This window comes from Pseudopodoces humilis, chromosome 15 (assembly GCF_049639895.1).
Source record: "Pseudopodoces humilis isolate 2021_Gansu_Grassland_sample_001 chromosome 15, ASM4963989v1, whole genome shotgun sequence".
In the NCBI taxonomy this organism is placed as follows: Eukaryota; Metazoa; Chordata; class Aves; order Passeriformes; family Paridae; genus Pseudopodoces; species Pseudopodoces humilis.
The window spans coordinates 19,878,175-19,900,971 of record NC_142214.1 but is presented as its reverse complement, the minus strand read 5'-3'; the positions used below and the strand labels follow the sequence as shown (position 1 = coordinate 19,900,971).

The 22,797-nt window shown below is 58.2% G+C and overlaps 2 protein-coding genes across 11 annotated transcripts in view; one reads left to right on the top strand and one right to left on the bottom strand.

Moving 5' to 3' along the window:
• LOC102099093 (H(+)/Cl(-) exchange transporter 5) overlaps positions 1 to 12,294 on the top strand; it is a 27,214-nt gene extending 14,920 nt beyond the window's left edge. For 5 of the 8 annotated variants that reach the window (XM_014256460.2, XM_014256461.2, XM_005527365.3 and 2 more), the window contains 11 exons: positions 914 to 1,068; positions 2,031 to 2,130; positions 3,468 to 3,652; positions 4,112 to 4,234; positions 4,653 to 4,859; positions 5,780 to 5,860; positions 6,525 to 7,067; positions 7,664 to 7,850; positions 9,559 to 9,957; positions 11,372 to 11,588; positions 11,920 to 12,294. In XM_014256460.2, coding sequence (XP_014111935.1) covers positions 914 to 1,068; positions 2,031 to 2,130; positions 3,468 to 3,652; positions 4,112 to 4,234; positions 4,653 to 4,859; positions 5,780 to 5,860; positions 6,525 to 7,067; positions 7,664 to 7,850; positions 9,559 to 9,957; positions 11,372 to 11,588; positions 11,920 to 12,010 — 2,288 coding nt within the window. In that variant the 3' untranslated portion in view covers positions 12,011 to 12,294. Of the gene's footprint in view, positions 1 to 913; positions 1,069 to 2,030; positions 2,131 to 3,115; positions 3,383 to 3,467; positions 3,653 to 4,111; positions 4,235 to 4,652; positions 4,860 to 5,779; positions 5,861 to 6,524; positions 7,068 to 7,663; positions 7,851 to 9,558; positions 9,958 to 11,371; positions 11,589 to 11,919 lie in introns of those variants that run through there. The other 3 variants (XM_005527364.3, XM_014256464.2, XM_014256465.2) reach the window with 2 other exon arrangements.
• LOC102099638 (tumor necrosis factor ligand superfamily member 10-like) lies at positions 12,180 to 22,797 on the bottom strand. 3 transcript variants are annotated; one of them, XR_001331775.2, is made up of 6 exons: positions 22,546 to 22,797; positions 20,611 to 20,757; positions 20,311 to 20,347; positions 18,704 to 18,811; positions 17,349 to 18,510; positions 12,180 to 16,305 (listed from the first exon to the last, which is right to left on the bottom strand). XR_001331775.2 is itself a non-coding variant. In XM_005527368.3 (5 exons), exons 1-5 carry the CDS (start codon positions 22,795 to 22,797, stop codon positions 18,077 to 18,079), a joined length of 978 nt encoding a protein of 325 aa, XP_005527425.3. In that variant the 3' UTR covers positions 17,206 to 18,076. The 3 variants fall into 3 exon arrangements, 1 of the variants encoding a protein (XP_005527425.3); XR_001331776.2 differs by having other exon boundaries at positions 12,180 to 12,465; XM_005527368.3 differs by lacking the exon at positions 12,180 to 16,305 and having other exon boundaries at positions 17,206 to 18,510.

Below are 22,797 nucleotides of genomic sequence, written 5' to 3'. Positions count from 1 at the left end.
AAGAGCTCTGCAGAACTCCACCTTTTTTTTTTGTCCCAAGTGAATCAAGGAGCTGCTTTAAGTGGGTTATTTTGTGGTGGTTGTCAGGTCTGTACATGACTCATCTTGTTTTCCTGCAGCTGTGGCAATCTGGGAGATGGGTTTGGGAAGACTTCACAGCTCTTTTCCCTTCCTGCTTCAGATGGTGGGGCAGAGGGCAGCCCTTTGCATTCCTTATTTTTCCCATCTGGAGACACCTTTGCCCCCGTGATATCTGCAAGCCAAATATGCTCAAGTATCACCCATTATCCTTCTGCCTGGGAGTTTTAACCCTCCTTTTCCCCCACCTATCTGTTTTGACTGGATTTTGGGTTTTGCTCTTCTGTTTTTCCCTCTGAATGACTGCAAACGCTCAGTGTCTTCCAGAACCAGAGTTTTGGGAATGTACACCCAAGCTAAGCATTGTTTTCCATGGGCCTGGAGCAGGTTGAGCAGGAGCCCCAGTGGTTTGGCTGAGTTCTCACCTGAGGGAGGCTGCAAGTCCCAGTTTGGTGTTTCCCCAAGCCCCCATTTGGCACCACTTTCTATTTCCCAGGCCCCACTGGATGTTTTGCTTTCCTTGTTTCCCTGCTCCCATCCTGCTCTCATCCTTGCCAGATCCGCCTGGGACACCCTTCAGCTCTGTTGGAAGTCCTAAATATTCCTTTTCTCCTCTCCCATCTGCTTGCCTCAAATGGCAAAATATCCTCGTGGCAAGTCCTGGATTTAGGGAGAAGTGTTCCTGTGGTATTCAGCTCAGGGAACACCCCAGTAGCTCTTTATTCCCACTGAAATCCATGCTTTTCCTCCTAAATTAATTCTGGTTTTTTGGTTTTTTTTTTACAAAAAGAGGCAAAACTAAGAACTGTTCAATTTTTGTCCCTTGCTCCCCCAGCAGGCTTTTCCTCCTGTAATGGAGCAGGGATGAACAGCACGAGCACCATGATGGATTTCCTGGAGGAGCCTCTCCCCGGCGTGGGCACCTACGAAGATTTCAACACCATAGACTGGGTGCGAGAGAAGTCCAGGGATCGAGACAGGCACAGGGAGGTAAAAATCCCTCCTCCTTCCCCTCCTCACTGGCTCTGAGTGCAGGATAATTAATGTGTGACTCTTGCTGGTGTAGGGAGGCACTCCCTAGAGACCCCTGGGGTGGAGGGGTTGCCCTTAGGATGGGAGCTGAGAGTTCAGCTGGGGGAAAAGGAGCATTAAATCCAACGTGTTGCAGTTTATTGGTTGCTGCTTCTCTTCTGAAGGCTTTGATTTATTCCAAATGGGGGTTTGGAGTGCAGAACCAGCCTGGTCTTGTGCTCTCACATTTGCACTGGTGAATGGTGCTCTTTCTATTGGACTTTTTTTTGTTTGAGGAGACTGAGTTCAGTTCTTCCAGAATTCCTTCCCAGGACTTCACCAGTCTGCAGTTAAAGGAGTCTACTCAGAATGCAAGGGGGGCTTTAGCTGAAGTGCTCGTGTCCCCACCTGCTCCTGCCTAGCAGGGGTGACCTGTCAGGGGCACTGAGACTGACAGGCCTCAGCCACCCTGGGCACCTGGGGCAGGGCTGCCTCCCACTTCCCAGTGCCTCCAGTGCCCCTTCCCATTCCTCCTGGGAGTTCCATCCGGGCCATTCCTCTCTGCTGCCATTAAATCTGTGACCCCTCGTGTGCGTGTCCTCGGGACTCTGGCACAGGGTGCCCAGAGCAGCTGTGCCCCATCCCTGCAGGTGTTCCAGGCCAGGCTGGACAGGGCTTGGAGCAGCCTGGGGTGCTGGAAGGTGTCCCTGGTACTGGCTGATCTTTACGGTCCCTTCCCACCCAGCCATTCTGGGATTCCACGATCCTTGATCCATCCTCCCACCCAGAGCTGCACCAGCTGTGGGAGCAGCCACTGCCAGATGCTTTTTCTCTCCCCCCTCAGATCAGTCACAGTGTCACCAAGTAGCTTTAGAGCATTTACAGCACGGTGGGTCAGAGTCCTCACGGATTTTTGTTTCTTCCTGCAAACCCTTTCCCAGATCACCAACAGAAGCAAGGAGTCCACCTGGGCACTGCTGCACAGCGTCAGCGACGCCTTCTCTGGCTGGCTCTTGATGCTCCTCATTGGTTTGTTGGCAGGTGAGAGCAAACCTCCAGGTAAAACTAATTCCTGCGCTGCAGCATCAGGATCCCTTCCTCCCCAGGGCCTGGCAGATCCTTGGAGCAGCAGGATTTTGGAGTGGGGGCCTGTGCTGACACCGAGGGCTCTGCTGCTGCCTTGTAAATTCACAGGGAATTATTTTTAAGTGCTTTGAGGCCGTGTTGGTGCAAAACCAAAATACAAAACTGAGGCTGAGAGGCGTCCTGGACACTGCTCTGGGTCTGCTGCTGGCATAGACCTCTGAAACAAATGAAAAATGTTCATTAATGCAGAGCTGATCGAAATGCTCAGAATGTCTGTGTCAAAAGCTCCTCACGGGTACTGAAGGGGTTAATGCCAGGGGTTGCCAGCAGGAATTTCTTATTTTTGGGGGGTTTTCCTTCTATACCTGGATATAAAAAGGGAGAGATGCTGCTTGCAAGCCAGGTGTCTTTCAGAATTCAGCTGGCTGAGACCTTTTATATTACTTAGAAACAAACTTTGGCCCCGGGGCAGCAGGAATAAATCACTTGGGTACAAATCTTCCCGATAGGAAGCAGCAAGCATTTGTCACGAGGGATGCAGTGAAATCTGGTGTTAATGTTTACCCAGGAGGGCTGCTGGCCAGTTGGTCATTAACTGGGGGGTTTGCTGAACGTTTATTGTTTATCTGGAGCTTGTGCTGCCACTCGCTCCTATGGATCAGAGGTCCCTGGCCTCTGCCTTGCTGTGGGGGTTTTGGGATTGGAGGAGTTACTAACAAAAGTGACTTGAATTTCCTCTTAAAACCTGACTTTCCTTGTGTGCTGGCTCTGCTTGCCTTGTTTTACTTGGCACAGTTGTAACTTTCCCCTCCTTTCTTTTTCTTTTTTTAAATTAGGGTTGGAAACGCTCTCTCCAAATTCAGAGTTATTCCTGTCACAATGTTGCTGTTGTTGGTGCAGCTCCTGGGTCCTGGTGACACATTTTGTCTGAGTCCCCCAGGAATGTGGGACATCCCTCTCTGCCCTCCCACTGCCTCTGTGCTGTACTTAACAAACAGTTACTGAGGAGAATTAATTGCCGCTGCTGCAGGGGTGGGGCTTTGAACACAGAGAGCTTTTGGAGCATCATCAGCCATGCTCTGTTTCCTGACCTGCTCTTTTCAATGTATTGAAATTATTCAAAATTAGGCAAATCCTTTCATTTAGCTCTCCATAGAATAGAAGTGAGTTGTAGGCAGAGAATCCACAGTGCTCTGTGTGCTGAGAGGTGAGTTAAAAATCGGTGTGGCACACTGTGACCTTCAGGTGTTTGAATCTGCTCATTAAATGACTTTTTTTTCCCTTTAACCCAGGTTCCTTGGCAGGTCTGATCGACATCTCTGCCCACTGGATGACGGATCTGAAGGAAGGAGTGTGCTTGGCAGGGTTCTGGTTCAACCACGAGCACTGCTGCTGGAAATCCAACACCACCTTCACCGACAGGGACAAGTGTCCCGAGTGGAAGAGCTGGTCCCAGCTGATCCTTGGCCATGGAGAGGTGATGAGTGCCTGGAGCTGCTTTTGCTGCTGAATTCTGTTTGCCCAGGCTGCAGCATCCCTGGGGTGATGTGGGTAGCGGGAGCCCGAGCTCTGCGTGGTTCAGTGGTTCATCGTTGGGGTCCTGAAGGGGTGTCAATGCACAGGTTATGTGGGTGTTGTCCTTGGAGGGGATGTGGGGAGGCAAAACCTGCCCCATTTCCAGCTGCTCTGTGCCACTGGTGTGCCCAGATGTGCTGTTGGAGGGGGTTTGCCCGTGAACATTCTGGGGGAATGCCAGGATTGGTAACCCAGCAAATGGAACCTGGCCTTGAAACCTCAGACTTAGGGCAGGTCTCTGCATCTTCAGCTGGTAACTCTGTGGGGTGGCCTGCAGATTCCCTGTGCTCACTGCAGTGCCCAGCTCTGATGTGGTTTCAGTTGAAGCCATCTGATTCTGGCAATTTCCTCTGTGTTTCAGGGGGCCTTTGCATATATCCTCAATTACTTCATGTACGTTATCTGGGCCCTGATGTTCTCCCTCCTTGCTGTGCTCCTGGTGAAGGGCTTTGCTCCCTATGCCTGTGGCTCAGGGATCCCAGAGGTGAGTGAGACTGGGTTGTTTTCCAGCTGGGGTAGGGATCCACCACCCAAAATTTACACATGCATGTTATGGGATAATATATTCCACTTTAGATGATGGCTTCACACACAGGCGTTTTTCCAAGCTGTTTGGAACATGTCTAATGCTAAAGTCTCCGTGCAGTCCCTTGGGAAATCAGATGTTTTGGCATTGCTGCAGGAGCTGTTCCTCCAGCAGGGATAGTGGCCCTGAGGGAAGGACTCAGGTGGCTGCTCCTGCCTTTGCATGGAGAGAGATTTCCATGGACTCTCACTTCGGATGGCTCAGGGGGGCTCTGGAAAGCTGTAGGGAAGGGCAGGAATGGGAGCACCCAGTAAATCAGGAGCTCTGACCAGGGCTTGAATGAAAGCCTGTAGAGCTTTGTGTGCTTGACTTCCAGATCAAAACTATCTTAAGTGGTTTCATCATTAGAGGCTACCTGGGCAAGTGGACGCTGGTCATCAAAACCATCACGCTGGTGCTGGCCGTGTCCTCGGGGCTGAGCCTGGGCAAGGAGGGGCCCCTGGTGCACGTGGCCTGCTGCTGTGGGAACATCCTGTGCCACCTCTTCACCAAGTACCGCAAGAACGAGGCCAAGCGCAGGGAGGTGCGTGGGGACACGGCCTGGGGAGGGGCTGGGGCTCTGGGGCTGAGGGTACAGGGCTCTGTTTTGGGGTACAGGGCTCTGTTTTGGGGCACAGGGCTCTGTTTTGGGGCACAGGGTTCTGTTTTGGGGCACAGGGTTCTGTTTTGGGGTACAGGGCTCTGTTTTGGGGTACAGAGCGCTGTTTTGGGGTATAGGGTGCTGTTTTGGGGTACAGGGCTCTGTTTTGGGGTACAGGGTGCTGTTTTGGGGCACAGGGTTCTGTTTTGGGGTACAGGGCTCTGTTTTGGGGTACAGAGCGCTGTTTTGGGGTATAGGGTGCTGTTTTGGGGTACAGGGCTCTGTTTTGGGGTACAGGGTGCTGTTTTGGGGTACAGGGCGCTGTTTTGGGGTACAGGGCGCTGTTTTGGGGTACAGGGCTCTATTTTGGGGTACAGGGTGCTGTTTTGGGGTACAGGGCTCTATTTTGGGGTACAGGGCTCTATTTTGGGGTACAGGGCTCTGTTTTGGGGTACAGGGCTCTGTTTTGGGGTACAGGGTGCTGTTTTGGGGTACAGGGCTCTGTTTTGGGGTACAGGGTGCTGTTTTGGGGTGCGTGGCGCTGTTTTGGGGTACAGGGCTCTGTTTTGGGGTACAGGGCTCTGTTTTGGGGTACAGGGTGCTGTTTTGGGGTACAGGGTGCTGTTTTGGGGTACGTGGCTCTGTTTTGGGGTACAGGGCTCTGTTACCTAACACTGATTTATTTTTTTGGAGCTCCCTCTGAGGGAATTGGCTCACTCCCCATTTCCCTGCTGTTTAAAAGCAGGTCAGACCTAGCTGACTGTGCTGTAGATAAATGTTGTACAAATTCAAGTGAAGACAAACGGAAAAAGGGGGATGGTTGTGAGGGCTGAGAGGTCTGAGTGCCTCTGTGTGTCCCCCAGGTGCTGTCAGCAGCTGCTGCCGCCGGCGTGTCTGTGGCTTTTGGAGCTCCCATTGGAGGAGTGCTCTTCAGCCTGGAGGAGGTAACCTTGGGAAGCTGCTCTAGTGCACACCTTACCCTGTGGGTTAGGAACACAGCCTGTGGGGAAATTCCTCCTGATTTCAGTCCAGCCTGACCCTCCCCTGGCACAGCTTGAGGCCTTTTCCCTTCTCCACTCTCCTGACAGCTGTGTCCCAGGGTAGCTGGGAACAAACTTCTCTGGGTTATCAATCCTCTTTTCTTCCCAAGGACCACCTAATCCTTAATCTCTTGATCTGGATGAGAAAGGATTATTGCTCTTTAGCTCAGGGGAGAGTACCAGGATGGATTTCAGAGGAAGGCGGGGATGGATTTGCTCAGCTGAGCAATAGTAGGTGGCAGTGATGGCGGGCGCTGCTGTTTGGTACTTTGGACCTTGCAGAGCCACAGAATTCCCTGAATTCAGCTCGTGGCTGATGTGTAACAGGTTTTATTACCCAAGTGAGTCGCTCCAGGGATCACAGAGAGCACATGCACGTGCTGCAGGCCAGGGCCCATCGCACTCACTGAGGTCCCCATTGACCTGGAGCTCCAGAGCAAGCCTGGGGCGCTTGGCTGGAGAGCAGGGAATGAGGCAGCGCTCACGGATCTCTGTCCTGGCTTTACTCCCCGCAGTGGGGCCGTGCTGAGTGTTCAAGTGGCCAAATGTGCTTTGCTCTGCCCTTCAGGTGAGTTACTACTTCCCTCTGAAGACGCTCTGGCGCTCCTTCTTCGCCGCGCTGGTCGCCGCCTTCACCCTGCGCTCCATCAACCCCTTCGGCAACAGCCGCCTGGTGCTGTTCTACGTGGAGTTCCACATGCCGTGGCACCTGCTGGAGCTGGTGCCCTTCATCCTGCTGGGGATATTTGGGGGGCTCTGGGGAGCCTTCTTCATCCGCAGCAACATCGCCTGGTGCAGGCGGCGCAAGACGACGCGGCTGGGCAGGTACCCGGTGCTGGAGGTGCTGGTGGTGACGGCCATCACGGCCGTGCTGGCCTTCCCCAACGAGTACACCAGGATGAGCACCAGCGAGCTCATCTCCGAGCTCTTCAACGACTGCGGCATCTTGGACTCGTCCAAGCTCTGCGAGTACGTCAACGACTTCAACAGCACCAAGGGCGACGATCTGCCCGACCGCGCCGCCGGCCCCGGCGTCTACACCGCCATGTGGCAGCTGGCGCTGGCCCTCATCATGAAGGTCTTCATCACCATCTTCACCTTCGGCATGAAGGTGAGGGCTGCCTGGAAAGGAGGTTGTGTTCTTCCCACGCTCTTCAGGACACGTAGAGTTTTATTTCCTCCCTGACCAGGTGTGTGTCCCCCCAAGCTCTGTCAGAAGGGGACAGACTGCAGTTGTTTGTCCTGCTGCTTCACCCGAGGGCAGTAAAAGCCTTCCAGCCCGAGTGTGGGCACCAGTGCAGTCACAAAACCGATGCCTCAGAGCTCCACATCCCATTTTCCAGACACAGAATGCTCCTAAATTGTCCTGCCTCGAGCTTTCTTGATTTAGATGAAAGAGCTAATTGCAAAGCAATCAGTGTCATAATTTGTTAGTGCATAATTGGAGCTGTTCCTTGCTCAGAGGCTTTGGAAGTTGTTTGGTGCAGCCTGTGGAGCTGCAGTTGCCAGGTGTGAGCTTTCCTGCAGTGGATGGAGCTGATGGACGGTTTCCATGTCCCTGCTCAGCGCAGGGGACTTGGCCCAGATGACTTTTCAAACGTCCCTTGCAGCTGAGCTCCAGCAGAGGCTCTGCCCTGCTGTGGTTTGAGGTTGCAGCCTCCTCTGTGCTGTCAGGGCACTGCTGCTCACCACCCCCTGTTCCCACAGGTGCCCTCGGGGCTCTTCATCCCCAGCATGGCCGTGGGGGCCATCGTGGGCCGGCTGCTGGGGGTGGCCGTGGAGCAGTTGGCCTTTTACCACCATGACTGGGCCATCTTCAGCGGCTGGTGCAGCCAGGGGGCCGACTGCATCACCCCTGGCCTCTACGCCATGGTGGGCGCCGCCGCCTGTCTGGGTAAGCCGGGGCTGGGTTGGGCAGTGGTGGGTGAACAGCTCCATCCCTCATCTCACAGGTCTCTCCCAGCCTTAATCATTGAGCCACAGAATGGTCTGGGCCGGGAGGGGGCCTTAAAGATGATCTCATTTCAGTGTAGTGATTCTGTGGCTGGAGAGCTGCGGTTGTGGCTGGCCATCGGAGCTGGTGTCACCTCAGGAACGCCAGGAACCGCTGCAGTCGGGTGTTCCGTGTGTTCCTCATCTCCTGGTGGTGCTTCTGCCATCTCCAGCCTGCTGCTGGGCACGGCAGCTGCGCTGGGGAGCTCCTGAGGCTGCCCAGGGACTTGAATTTCCCTGTGGGGTTTTAATTCCTTTTTTACTTCCTGTTCTGGCCTTGAATCTTGTGATGCAATTCTGCTTTTAAGTGCTCTGTTTTTTGGTAACATTTCTTCCTCTTGGCTGAGTTGGAGAGCCTGGTGCATGTGACTGAACTTCACTTTCACAATTCCCAATTCCCTCATCCGTGGAACCTTTTCAACTCCTGAGGGAATATTTTATCATGAAAAATAATCTAAAAACATGCCACCAAACCCCATCTTTTGCCTTTTTAGAGGGGGTGCTCCTTTTTTGAGCAGCCCAGTGCAGGGGAAGGCGTCCTTGCCCGTGACAGGGGTTGGAATGAGATTGACTTGAAGGTTCCTTCAAGCCCAGGCCCCGCTGGGGCTGTTTGCATGGAACTGATGGAAGATAAACAGGCTTTGCCTTCATTGATGGTTCTGTTTGGTGCTGGGCAGCGCTGCGGGGTCTGTGCCCCTCGGGGAACGGGGACTGGAGCAAAACTCCTGTGAAAGATTTGGGAGCAGCTTCGGGACTTCAATCTCAGGGGCAGAATTAAAACACACCGAGACAGCACCGCACCTCGAGCTCCGTGCCAGGCCCGGTGCTGTGGCGGGGACAGAGGTTCTGGTGCCGGTGTTCGGTGCCGCTGTGCCGGTGTTTGGTGCTGATGTTCGGTGCCGGTGTTCGGTGCCGGTGTTCGGTGCCGGTGTTTGGTGCCGGTGTTTGGTGCCGGTGTTTGGTGCCGGTGTTTGGTGCTGGTGTTTGGTGCCGGTGTTTGGTGCCGGTGTTTGGTGCTGGTGTTTGGTGCCGGTGTTTGGTGCCGGTGTTTGGTGCTGATGTTCGGTGCCGGTGTTTGGTGCCGGTGTTTGGTGCCAGTGTTCGGTGCCGGTGTTCAGTGCCGGTGTTTGGTGCTGGTGTTTGGTGCCGGTGTTTGGTGCCGGTGTTCAGTGCCAGTGTTTGGCACAGCCGTGCCAGTGTTTGGTGCCGGTGTTCGGTGCCGGTGTTCAGTGCCAGTGTTTGGTGCCGGTGTTTGGTGCCGGTGTTCGGTGCCGATGTTTGGTGCCGGTGTTCGGTGCCGATGTTTGGTGCCGGTGTTCGGTGCCGATGTTTGGTGCCGGTGTTCGGTGCCGGTGTTCGGTGCCGATGTTCAGTACCGATGTTCGGTGCCGATGTTTGGTGCCGGTGTTCGGTGCCGGTGTTTGGCACAGCTGTTGCTGGTGTTCGGTGCCGGTGTTCGGTGCTGGTGTTTGGTGCCAGTGTTCAGTGCCGGTGTTTGGTGCTGATGTTCGGTGCTGGTGTTTGGTCTGGCTGTGCCAGTGTTCGGTGCCGGTGTTCCGTGCCGGTGTTCGGTGCCGCCGTGCCCCGAGTGACCCGAGCTGTGTTGGCAGGGGGGGTGACCCGCATGACGGTGTCGCTGGTGGTCATCATGTTCGAGCTGACCGGCGGGCTGGAGTACATCGTGCCGCTGATGGCCGCGGCCATGACCAGCAAGTGGGTGGCCGACGCCATCGGCCGCGAGGGCATCTACGACGCACACATCCGCCTGAACGGGTACCCCTTCCTGGAGGCCAAGGAGGAGTTCTCGCACAAGACGCGCGCCATGGACGTGATGCGGCCGCGCAAGAACGACACGCCCCTGACGGTCATCACGCAGGACACCATGACCGTGGAGGACGTGGAGAACATCGTCACCAGCACCACCTACAGCGGGTACCCCGTGGTGGTGTCCCGCGTGTCGCAGCGCCTCGTGGGCTTCGTCCTCAGGAGAGACCTCATCATTTCCATCGGTAAGAGGTGGCACTGCCCGGCTGAAGGCGCTGTCCTTGGTGCCAGCTGTCACTGACCTGGGGGGGTCACACGCTCCTGGTGCAGCCCTGAGCGCCGTGGGTGGGCTCTGCTCGCCCTGGATGTGGCTCCTCACAGGGTCACGGGATCATTTAGGTTGGAAAAGCCCTCCAGGGTCATCGAGTCCAACTCGAGTCTGATCCCCAGCCCAGAGCTCTGAGTGCCACGTCCAGGCCTTCCTTGGACACCTCCGGGGATAGGAACTCCAAACCTCCCTGGGCAGCCCCTGCCAATGTTAGCGAGCTTTCCTGTGAGGAAATTCCTGCTGCTGTCCAACCTGAACCTCCCCTGGCACAGCCTGAGGCTGTGTCCTCTTGTCCTGTGGCTGGTGGCCTGGGACAACATGGAATAAAGGACAGGAACAAGTGCATCAGGATATTTTGTGCATCGCCCACCTTCTGTGGTACCACCACGAATTTCTGCTCTTGGCTTCCTTGGAATCTGCAGGGATTCATTGGGAGTGGCCCTGTCCCCAAGCTGTGACACACAGGATGGGATTTGGGTTTTCATGGTCAAATATCCCAAATATCCTAAAGTGTTCTGAATATCCAGCCTGGTGTTTGGGCTGCCCCTTCCCAGGAAGCCTTGGAATGCTGATAGCAGATTGCAGTGTGGCAGGTACCCACAGGACCTGTGTGCACTGCTGGGAAGGTCTGAGGCCAGTCCTTGTTTTCCATTCCTGACCCTGCTGACGTCCACGGAGCCTGTGCCAGTCGCTGAGTGCTTAAAAGTAGTCCTTTAACTGCTCTGCGTGGGACCCAGATCAGTGACTCATAAAAGCACAAAGCACTTTATTCACCTCCTCTAAAAACTGGGAACTTGAAAGTTCTCCAGAACTTGTATTTACCTGGCCAGAGCCTTGGCTTTGGGCAAAGCTGAAGTGCTGATCCTGCCCCTGCAGTGGAACTTTGGAGACCTTGGAGGTTCTCCCAGGTGAGGAGTGGCAGGACAAGACCTGTAATTGTGCCCAGGTGAGGTTTAGGTTGGATATTGGGGAATTTTTTTTCATGGAAAGGGTTTTCCAGCCCTGGCACAGGCTGCCCTGGAGTCACCATCCCTAGAAGTCTTCAAAAAATGTGTGGATGTGGCACTTGAGGACATGGGCTGGTGGTGACCACGGTGGTGGTGCTGGTCAGCAGTTGCACTTGATGGTCTTAAAGGTCTTGCCCAACCTTAATGACTCCATGGTTCCCTTAGAAGAGAGGCTGGGAACCCATCACAGCCTCCTGGGGTGGGAGCAGCTCTGGCAAAGGGAAGGAAAGGACCTCCAAGGCCATTAAATGTGAGCTGAGGAAGGGGAACGCTCTTGTTCGGAAAGTGGAGTGCTGGTACTGAATGAAACATTTCCCTTTGCAGACAACGCCCGGAAGAAGCAGGACGGGATCGTGAGCACCTCAATTATTTGTTTCACTGACTACTGTCCCCCCCTGCCCCCGAGCTCCCCGTCTGTGCTGAAGCTCAGGAGCATCCTGGACCTCAGTCCCTTCACGGTGACGGACGAGACGCCCATGGAGATCGTGGTGGACATTTTCCGCAAGCTGGGGTTGCGCCAGTGCCTGGTCACTCACAACGGGTGAGAGCCGTGGGGCCAGCGCCTGCCCTGCTCCCAGGGCACAGGGGACAGCCCTGCCATCCCCTGGGGCTGGGCACTGCAGCAGCTCCTGCCTGCCAAAGGCACCGGGGACAGCCCAGCCCGAGCCCTGGCCAGCCTGGCCTGGGACACTCCGGGGACGGGGTGTTCCGGCTGTGTCAGTGCTCTGCCACCCTCAGAGGGGGCAGTTCTTTCTGTGGGGTGGCACTTGGAATCCCAAAAGACTCTTCAGCACCGCCAAGGGGCTCGAGTGGCCCTGCCTGGCTTCCTTCTGATGGTGTTGGTGCATTAAAAACGTTTTTTCATTTTCCAGGAAGCTGCTGGGGATCATTACCAAAAAGGATGTGCTAAAGCACATTGCACAGATGGCCAACCAGGACCCCGAGTCCATCCTCTTCAACTAGAGGCAGACTGTAGGGACTGTGTGTCCCACACACCTGGAACTTTCTAACCCACCCTGGGTAGACTTTCCTATTTTTATTGAGACCATGGAACTGTTTCCAGCCTTTTCCTCCGTGGAGCTGAAGAAGATATTTTCTGTTTTTCTACCAGATAACAAATTGCACTACGGGATCTGTGGAACATAATCTTCTTTTTAGAAGAAAAAAAAAGAGACTTTATTTACGTTGCTTTTGTGAAGTTACGTTGGAAAGATTCCATGAAGGAGTAAAAACAAAATGTTAGAGAATTGTATTTCCTCCTCTTCTTTTGTTGGAGCTGCTGTTGCGAAGGTGGGGAGGAAAAGCCAAGGTGTTCGTGCACTTGCAGAGGTGTGGAAGGAGCAGGATGGTTTTGCAGTACTGAGGTGCTGGCAGAGGGTCAGGGCTGGGCTCAGGGTCCACGTGGGAAAAATCACAACCTTGGGGAGCCAAAATAGGGGAAAGAAAAATAAAGTTTGACTGGCTGAGGCTGCTTGACTGAAGGAAGGAAAAATAACCCAAATAAACAAAACCCCCCACATCACATCTCCTTTAAATTGGGCCGAATTTCTCATTGGGAAGATGCTGGTTTTGATTAATTAGTGAATGTGTTAATTACTCTGCCGCTGCCTTGTCAGGAGAAGCCCAAGGAAGAGGTAGGAAGAGTTCACGGGTGTCTTCCCGTCCTGCTCCCTTTCTCTGATCCATGCCCAAGGATCCCTTGCTTTCCCCTGAGCTCATCCCCAAGATCCCAGAGGCTGAGTCCTGAATTCCTGCCCTTCCCCAAGCCCCGATGGTGTTGGACACCTCCTCCTGTCCCCCTGGAGAGCTGGGGACACGGGCACTGCTCCCTGCTGCCCCTGGATCCCAGCTGGATTCCCAGCAGCCGTGCCAGGAACCCTCCCTGCCCAGCCCTGGTGCTCCTCAGTCCCTGTGCCAGCACTGCCCAGGTGATTTTCCTGTAGATAAAACTCTGCCTGCTCACTGGAATTTGGGAGGTTCTGGATGCCCAGGGAGGCTGATGCTCTTCACCAGCCTCAGTTGTTTCATGGGAGTGAAATCTGGCTCCATCCCTCTCAAAACCCCTCCGGTACGAATTCCTTGTCTTTCCAAGGAGCAAAAGGCAGATTCCTGATCTTCCAGAGCCATCCAGGCCCTGCTCTGCTGCTTCCCTGGCGTCTCAGTCCTCGGACAGCTCAGAGCTGCAGATGTCACTGGCAGATCCAGTTCTGCTTGGGGAACAAATGCCTGCACTGGTCTGTGGTGGTTTTGTGCAGCAAGAGATGGCTGGGATTCCTCATGTGCTGCCTCAGCCCAACAGCAGCTTTGCTTTCAAATGATTTTTTTTTTGTTCTGTTTGGAGGCCAGGTGGATGTTCTGGGGTCTGGGGCTGAGTTCAGGGAAGAAGCTGCCTTTTCCCAATCCCCTGGGAGCTCCTTTCTGGGGCTGTCCATGCTGGCTTCCCTTCCTGTGGCACACCTGGGATAGCAGAAACACAAAGCTTTCCCCTTTTCTCCTCACCGTCCTCAGGAGGGTCCCAGCTTGGGAAACGGTCCTGCTTCCATTAGATCCGTGATCCATGAGCAGATTCCTTGTGGGAAGGCTGCCCAGTGTGAGGTAAGGTGCTCAGAGGGAAAGTCTCGTGCAGGGTTATCCCAGATGGAGCATCCCAGCTGTCCCAGGGATGCTGTGCTGAGTGGGAATGGGAGCCCGGGGCAGGAAACAGCTGCCCAGCAGCTCCTCGCTGTCCCGTGGGTTGTGTTTCCAGCGGGACAGGCGGCCTGGGATGCCGTCTGGAGAAAGCCGTGTCCGGCAGGGTGGGAGTGGGAAAGGCAGGAAAAGCCCCGTGGGGCCGGGATTTAGGGAGGCTGACAGGGTTTGGGTCCTCACGGTGCCCAACTCGCAGCTCTGCCCTCTGCTCTTCGTGCTCTTCCATCGCTTCGCTCCGGGAGGAGCCCGTGGTTCCCTGCGGGAGACGGGCGGGATGCAGGATGGCTCCAGGCATCCCCTGGATATCCAATATCCCATTGCTGACCCTGATTTTGGGGGTCTCTCTGGGGCCAGGGCTGGATGCGCTCGGCTCTGGGGTGCTGGAAGGGCAGGACGGGCTGGGGGAGCCGACCCAAACCCATCTGGTTCCGTGGTTCTGTGGAACACTGCCGGGCTTTGGACAGGACACAGAATGAGGAATTTTCTTTAAAAGTGGAATTATTTTTTCGTGGTGTCTCCAGCTTGGCTGGCGGGGGAATGAAAGGAGGAAGTGTGAGTTGTGCAGGAGCTCGGCTGGAGCTGGCTCAGCTCTGCCCTCGTGCTCTGCTGCCGGGAGCCACGGGCTGCACAGGGGGACACAACTGCTCCTGGAAAGGAGAAAAATCCCTGGTTTTCCCCTGGGGCCGTGGGCAGGGGCTGCGAGCAGCACAGCTGGGATGGGATTGCACTAAATGGATTTTAGAAGTCCTGAGCCAACCATCTGTGACCCCACAAGGGATGGGCTGGCAGGGTCTGTGTCCCCTGCTCCTCACCCCACCATTCCCGTTCTCCTGAGGGTTTAAGGAGCATCCCGCAGCTCCACGAGCCCTTCCTGCTGTAGGAAAGAGATTTCTGTTTTGTTTCTCTCTTTTTTCGGGCTGAATTCCTGCCTGGGGCTGGGGTGAGGTGCCCTGGGGCAGAGCGAGGGGCGATGCTGGGCTCACACCACAGCCGCTGCTCTCTCTCTGTGTCTGTGCTTTATTTACAGCGTCCCAAGGAATGCTTTCCTGCCCTGGTGACGTGGATTTCAGCCTGGATTTCCTCTCCCTCCTGTCAACTCGGGCCAGGCTGGGGACTTGAAAGTAAAAGGAGATCGTGTCTGGGCAGGGATGGAGGCTTGGAGGTAGCAATGAGCTGGTTCATAACAACAAAGAGGGAAAAAGGAGCCTTTGGCCCCAGGATTTATTCAGAGAGGGAGGCTGGGGGCTGTGAACGCCCTGGGCTGAGGTAAAAGCAGCTCCTTGGCAGAGGAGACAAGAGGGTCTTTGGCAGCGGCTGCAGGAAGCACTTTGTGTCTGGATTGAATCCCCAGGGCGAGGCCACGGGAAATCAGGTCAGTGTGGAGGTTTTATGAGTGCTGCAGCCAGCCCCACCTCCCAGGCTGCCTCAGAGCAGGAGGGAATCACAGAATGCTGGAACGGGCTGGCTTGGAAGGACCATAAAACTCATCCCATTCCACCCCCAGTGTCCAGCCTGGCCTTGGGCACTGCCAGGGATCCACCCTGTGCCAAGCCTGCCCACCCTGCCAGGGAACTTCTCCCCTTTATCCCTTGAGCCTGTCCCCCTGCAGCTCCAGGTGCTGAGGAAGGGCCGGGAGCTGTCACTGGAGGGACCCTGTGGGGATGTGCTGCAGCTCTCGGCTTTGGGGACACGCTCAGGAGGGATAATCAGGAATTCTTTGTTCTTGTGGCTGTCCCCAGCCCGAGGGAGGTGCTGGCAGGGGAGGCTGTGAGGGGATGCAGAGTTGGTTTAGGGACCACTGACTTCGCTTTCCAGTAGGAGCTGCAGTGACCTCGTCAGCAACGCTCACGTTTAAACTGTGACTTGTAACTTCTAATAAACAATTTTAGCACTAACAGAAGAGCTGTATGAGAAATCTTCAGTGCTTTGCTCCGTTTGCACAGCACATTTTGTTTCCTCAGTCAGAGCAAGTGGTGTGTCCTCATCCAGCTCTTTCCACTCCTGGTTCTTTCTTTCCTGGAGCGCCCTGGGATGGGCAGCGCTGGCCCAGGTTCCTCAGGCTGTTCTTGTGGAGGCCGGTTTCTCTGCTGGCTTCTGCTGCTGGTGGCCAGTCCCCGTGTCCAGGTGGGAGCCCTGGGGTGTCCAGGGCTGCTGCTGGAGGCCCCAGGACAGGGAGGAGGATGGAGGAGGCAGAGGGGCCGCGGCTGCTGGGGGTAACCTGTGCCGGCTCCTCAGTGAGGAATTCCAGCTGTGCTCTCCCCACACGGGGTGAGGCTGCTCTTTGCCCCGATGCTGCTGGAGTTTTCTTCTCCCCTCCACCCCCAGGAGCTCTCTCCTTTCCAGGAAAGCGGGGTGAGCCCTTGCCTGCTTTCCCTGCTTCCTCCGTGGCAAACACAACCTCTGCCGGCTCCCTCGGGCCGTGTCCCTTCCAAAGGAAACCTTGGAAGCACCTGCTGCGTTTCCTGCAGCCCCAGCTCCGCTGCTCAGCCCAGGGCTCCCATGGCCAGACGAGCTCGGTGCTCCCGGGGCTGTTTGGGAGCCGAGGATGTCGAGAGCGCTGTTGTGGCTCACTGAGGTGCCCGGGACAGCAGGAGCAGGGATGAGAGGTGGAGGAAAAGGGGTGGTTTTAGAATGGAGGGGTTTGGAGTGCTTTGATTTTTGCCCAGGGTGCTGCAGAGCCAAGGCTTGGCCCAGCTCCCTCCATCCCTCCCTGGGGACTGGGAAAACGGAGCCCACCAGCCCTGCCAAGGGAGGATCAGCCCTGTCACCCCCCAGGAGGATGCTCTCGGTGCTCTCTGGCTTTGGGTGAGCTTTTGGAGGTTCTGGATGAGCTTTTGGAGGTTCTGGATGAGCTGGGGAATCATTCCTTGCATTTGGGGCCGGTCCAGGTGTTTGTGTGCAGGTGGCACCGTGTCCCCTGGAGCGGGAGCCTGCAGGAGCTGGGGGCTGCAGAGTGGGAATGCCCAGCAGCTGGGGCTATGGGGGATGTGGGAACTGCCTGGCTCTGCCCCCAGCCCTGCCCAGGGATGTGGAGAGCCGGGAGTCAGGCCTGGAAAGCTGCAGGAGGGATGGCAGGAGCGAGGGGCAGCCCCTGCCCAGGAACAGCCCCTGGGTGGCCCCGGCTGTGTCCTGGGCTGGGACAATCCCACGCTCAGAGGGCAGGAGCAGTGGGACCCCGAGCTGAGGAGGGCAGGAGGAGCTGGGATGGGCTCAGATTCCGTGGGGTCTGTGCAGGAGCTGGCCCAGCGAGGATGAAGGCAGGGCTGAGGAGCAGGAACACATCCCCTCGGCACTGCCCCGGTGTCGTGGGGCCGGCGGCCGCAGAGCCCCTGGAGGTGCCGCGGTGCAGCAAGAGCAGGAGCCTCTGCTGGGCTCTGTCTGGAGCCCTGGCAGTGCCCCAGCAGTGCCCTGCTGCCCCCAGATCCACCCTGCCCAGCCTTGTCCTGGGTGCAAAGGGGCCAGACCCGTGCTGGAGTACAAGGCTTTATTCCATCCTCCCTGGGAGCCTACTGCCCGCAAATCCCCCCGGACTCAGCAGGATACAGAGTACGGGGGGAGTTAGACAAGGGGGCTGCGTCATGGGCTGAGCCAGCTGGGCCCTGCCTGAACCCACCTTTGGCCTCTGGCGTGGTCTCCATCACCCCAGGGCTGGTTTGGTCCCTCCGAGGTCCTGCTGCGCCCACCGGGCTCAGCCAGAGCTGGAATCCTGCAGGGACTGCCAGGCCTGGAGGTGTGAGGAGGTGGGGACTGCGCTGTCCACGAGGGCTGGGGGGGACAGAATCCCCGTGGGAAGAGGTTCTTGTTCAGCAGCCGTGCTGAGCTCCTGGGCTCTGCAGCCTGGCTCGCTCACCACGTGCCCCGGTGCCACGTGCCGGGTGCGGTGCCAGGCCTGGCCACTGCTGCGGTTCCCTGCCCTTTGCCCTCCCTGGAACCATCTCCCAAACATCTCCCGGACTGAAACTCCTTCCTTCCCTTCCAGAGGCCGACACTGGACCTGCCCCACCCTCCCAACCCAGAGGTGCCACCCCGGGGGTGCTTCCAGCCCCAGGTCCCGGCGCCCGCAGCCCTGCCCGAGGTGGGGTCGGGCTCACGGTGTCACCACGGGGACACTTTGTCTTGCAGTGGCAGACGTGGCCCTGGTGCCTTTCCCGCTGCAGGGAGCCGTTGGGAGGTGTCACCGAGGCTGGGATGTCCCCTGTGGGTCCTCAGAGACCCTTCCTCCTTCCCTGCAGGGCGGCACCGAGCCGCAGCCGTCCCCGGGCCCTTCTTGGCTCGTCCCTCAGCACAAGGGACACCGCGGGCACGAGAGGCTGTGCCAGCCCCGGGGGAGCGCAGGGGGAGTCACAGGTCGAGGCGGAAGGCCCCGAAGTAGCTGGCTGCGGCATCGTTGGAGTCGATGGCCAAGGAGGAGACGGAGACGAAGAGCTCGTCCCCGGCCTTGAGCTCGAAGAGTCCGCCCTGGTAGAGCGCGTGGAGCCCGTAGTCGGCGTCGGGCGCCCAGCACTTGGTGCCCACTCCCTTGAGCAGCAGCACGGGCGGGCTGTGGGCCGGCTGCCACTGGATGCACTGCACCAGCTGCGGGCCCGAGTCGCGGCCGGCGCCGCGGTAGCGGAAATAGATCTGGGAGTACACGTAGTACTTTCCAGGCTGCTCCACGCGCAGCCGCCCGGCGCGGTAGCTCATGTTGTGCACGTGGGAGTGCAGGCTGCTGTGCCCCCAGTGCGCGATGGCGTGGCGGCACGACTGCGACAGGTTCCCGAAGCTCTGGGAGCGTCCTGCGGGAAGGGAGAGGCTCTGAGGGGAGCCAGGGGCACACCGAGGGGAGGGGAGGGGAGGGGGCGGCTCTGGCTCCTTCCCGGTCACCCGGCTCCGAGGGCTGGAGCTCTGCTCTCCCCATCCGCCCCGGCGCCTCCTCCGTCCTGATCCCTGCCCTTCGATCTCGGTCCTGAGAGCTGCTGCCCCACTCACCATCCTGAGCCAGGCTCTGTGGGCGGAGGGTGAGATGTGCCGAGGGTTTCCCAGCTGTTCTGGGAGGAAGCTGCCCCTCTGAGGTGTTGAAGTAGCTCCGCCAGGCCTCTGCAGGAGAGGGACAGATGCTGTAAGGACAGCGTGGGGACAGCCGGCCCCACGCCAGCAGGGCAGGGACTGCCCCACTGACCCACCAGAGCAAGAGGTTATTGAGGGATGGAAATGTCTCGTCAATCATCAACCAACACATCTGCGTGTGCCACCGCCCTGGGTCCCCTGCCTGTCCCCAGCCCAGCCCCAGGACGTGTGTGACATTGCAAGTGACAATCCTGGCTCCCCCCTCTCCTGCCCCAGCTCACGGCACTGGAGTGTGCCCCAGGAGTGACATCCCCCCAGGACTGCTGGCCTCCCGGGATCACAGCTCCTGGGATCACAGCTCCCGGGATCACAGCTCCTGGGATCACAGCTCCCGGGATCACAGCTCCCGGGATCACAGCTCCCACAGATCACAGCTCCCACAGATCACAGCTCCCAGGATCACAGCTCCCACAGATCACAGCTCCTGGGATCACAGCTCCTGGGATCACAGCTCCCGGGATCACAGCTCCTGGGATCACAGCTCCCACAGATCACAGCTCCTGGGATCACAGCTCCCGGGATCACAGCTCCCACAGATCACAGCTCCTGGGATCACAGATCCTGGGATCACAGCTCCCACAGATCACAGCTCCTGGGATCACAGCTCCCGGGATCACAGCTCCCACAGATCACAGCTCCTGGGATCACAGATCCTGGGATCACAGCTCCCACAGATCACAGCTCCTGGGATCACAGCTCCTGGGATCACAGCTCCCACAGATCACAGCTCCTGGGATCACAGCTCCCACAGATCACAGCTCCCACAGATCACAGCTCCCGGGATCACAGCTCCTGGGATCACAGCTCCCACAGATCACAGCTCCCACAGATCACAGCTCCCGGGATCACAGCTCCTGGGATCACAGCTCCCGGGATCACAGCTCCCACAGATCACAGCTCCCGGGATCACAGCTCCTGGGATCACAGATCCTGGGATCACAGCTCCTGGGATCACAGCTCCTGGGATCACAGCTCCCGGGATCACAGCTCCCGGGATCACAGCTCCCACAGATCACAGCTCCCGGGATCACAGCTCCTGGGATCACAGCTCCCGGGATCACAGCTCCCACAGATCACAGCTCCCAGGATCACAGCTCCTGGGATCACAGCTCCTGGGATCACAGCTCCCACAGATCACAGCTCCCACAGATCATAGCTCCCACAGATCACAGCTCCCACAGATCACAGATCCTGGGATCACAGATCCTGGGATCACAGCTCCCACAGATCACAGCTCCTGGGATCACAGCTCCCACAGATCACAGCTCCCACAGATCACAGATCCTGGGATCACAGCTCCCACAGATCACAGATCCTGGGATCACAGCTCCCACAGATCACAGCTCCCAGGATCACAGCTCCCACAGATCACAGCTCCCACAGATCACAGCTCCCAGGATCACACGAGATCACAGCTCCCAGGACCAGGCTCTGGCTGCAGCCCCAGAGCTGGCCCAGGAGTGACTCACCCTTCACGGCGCTCCTGCGGATGATGTTCTCGGTCACCTGTGCCACAGAGAAGAGAAAGTTCCCGGTTAAAGGTGACCAGGGTGTTCCCCATGCCTGAGCTCCTGCTCCAAACCTCCACCCCCTCCCTGTCACGCTGTCTCTGGGCCCCACCACCTCCTCACCGTGGAGGGCTTGAGTCCCACTCCCACCCTGAACCATCCTGGCTATTCCCCCTCCCACTGCTCCGGTGAGGCGGATGGGGAAACTGAGGCATGGGGACAAGCAGGAGCTCTCCCATCCTCCCCTGGTCCCGGGCTCACCGTGGCCACGTAGGCTTTGATGGTGCTGGCCAGCTTGAGGCAGCCCTGGCTGCTGCTCAGCTCCTCCAGGCTGGAGCCCTCGGGCTGCTGATTGAGCACCTGCAGACACCGCAGCTCCTCCGCGCTGCCCGGAGCCTGGGATTTCAGCTGGGATGGAAACAGAGCGGGATGGCAAACTGGGACAGCCCGAGGGAGCAGCCGGGATCCTGCTGGGGTGGGAGCAGGGGGCAGCTGCCTCCAGCCCGGCTCCTCCAGCACCAGAGAACAACCTGATACTGGGATCAGTTCAGCCCCTGTATCCTCGGGATACTGGGATCAGTTCAGCCCCTGTATCCTCGGGATACTGGGATCAGTTCAGCCCCTGTATCCACGGGATATTGGGATCAGTTCAGCCCCTGTATCCAGAGGACAGCGCCGGGAGGTCAGATTGGAAGGATGTGGGTTCATCTGTGCCCTCCGGAGCCCCGGCCGGCGCTGGCCCTGGCCATTCCCCCCGGGCTGTTCCTGCACACACCTGCCCGCCCGGGTGGGAGTGCCGGCTGCTGCCAAGGCAGAGAATCCCCCCGGGACAGGACTGTTCCCTTGGGATGCCGCGGGAATGCTCCGGGCTGGCTGCGGGCTGTGCCCGGCACGGGAAGCTCCAGAGGAACCCCGGAGATGTTCCGAGAGCGGAGCCGCTCCGCTCTGCAGCCAGGCTGGCGGTGTTCACCTGGACAAGGCTCCAGGGAGAGCTCACAGCTCCTTCCAGGACACAAAGGGGCTCCAGGAGACCGGCTCCCTGCTCCCAGCACGGATCCAGTGACCGGCCGCTGAAATTAGCCCAAGTTGTTCCACGACAGCGGTTTCCCCTCCCTCCTCCTCTTCCCTCGGGCTGCGTCTCTCAATTCCCCTCCTCTCCCCGCCTTTCATGTAAATCCCTCTCAGCGGGACCTCATGTGAGCCAGGGATGGAGACAAAGGCCGAAGGAGGGCTGGAGCCCGCTCCAAAGGATGCTCCGCTGGATCCAGACAGGCTGTTTATTCCCCTGCATCCGTGGGCAGGGCTTTTCCTTCTTCCCCGTCTCTGTTGTGATTTGTGGAATGTCTGGCACTGCTGGACCCTTTTTCTTTCTTTTTTTTTTTTTTTGCCGCACCCTCAGGGATGAGGGCGGCTTCCATGGAGCTGCTGCCAGCCCCGAACTTCTCCCTGCCCAAGGATCTCCTGGCTGGCGTTTCCCTCCGCTGCTGGGGGGTTGTTGTGGGTCAGCAGCCGAGGGGAGCGGCTGGCGAGGCTGCTGAAAGGATCAGAGCCGTCACGGCCAAGTTTGGGAGTGGTTTTTCCCGAGTGACCCCGTGGGAGGTGGGGATGGCGGGATCCCAGCACAGCTGGAGGGGCTGCGCTGGAACGAGCGAAGAGCTGCTGGAATGGGGGGTCCCACATCTCACAAAGGATTTGGGGGTCCTGGAGTGTGGGGGAGATGGGAATAGGAGGAGGGAGAGATGAAGCCCAGGGAAGTTCCCCAGCACTCCCACCTGGGGCTGGAGACTCCGATGGGATCCCAGGGAGGGCCCCCCTCTCCCGGTGCAAACCTCAGCTCCAGGCGGGGCCCGGGACAAAGGCGCCACATCTGGATCGGCGACAGTGTCCACCCCTCCGCCCACGCCTGCACAGCTGGATCTGCAGCTCCGGGCGGAGCTCGGGCAATGTCCACCCCCACCCCACATCTGGATCTGCGGCTCCCTGCGGACAGTGCCCACCCCCCAATCCACATCTGGAGCCGCCTGTCCCAGGGCAGCTGGGGCAGTGCCCACCCCGCAGCCCTCCCCGCGAGCCGGCCGCTGCCGTGCCCGGGGCTCGGGGCTGGAGCGGGCAGAGCCCGGGACCTGCAGGGCCCTCCCGCAGCCGCCGGGACTCCCGGGGCCGCAGCCTCGCCGCCGGGCCCGGGACAAAGCTCACCTTGGAGATGGCCATGGTGAAGTAGACGAAGAGGCCGGTGGTGGAGGCGATCTGCAGGGCCAGGATAGCCATGACGGCCACGCTGCCCCACAGCGGCCCGCACCGCCGCCGCCGCTGCCCCCGCGCCGCCCCGGGACCGCCGTCCGGACCGGCACCGGCAGCGGGCCCGGGAGCCTCGGGCAGCATCGGCGTGTGGGAGCCGCCGCTGTCGGAGCGCAGGTACTGCCCGGCGCTGGGCGGGTGCGGGGCCAT

Coding starts and splice junctions, on each gene's coding strand:
- LOC102099638 (XM_005527368.3), bottom strand. CDS start 22,797: ATGGCCCCGCACCCGCCCAGCGCCGGGCAGTACCTGCGCTCCGACAGC. Junction 18,812..20,310: donor CCGCAGGAGCGCCGTGAAGG/GTGAGTCACTCC, acceptor CCTCTCCTGCAG/AGGCCTGGCGGAGCTACTTC. Junction 18,511..18,703: donor ACAGAGCCTGGCTCAGGATG/GTGAGTGGGGCA, acceptor CCCTTCCCGCAG/GACGCTCCCAGAGCTTCGGG.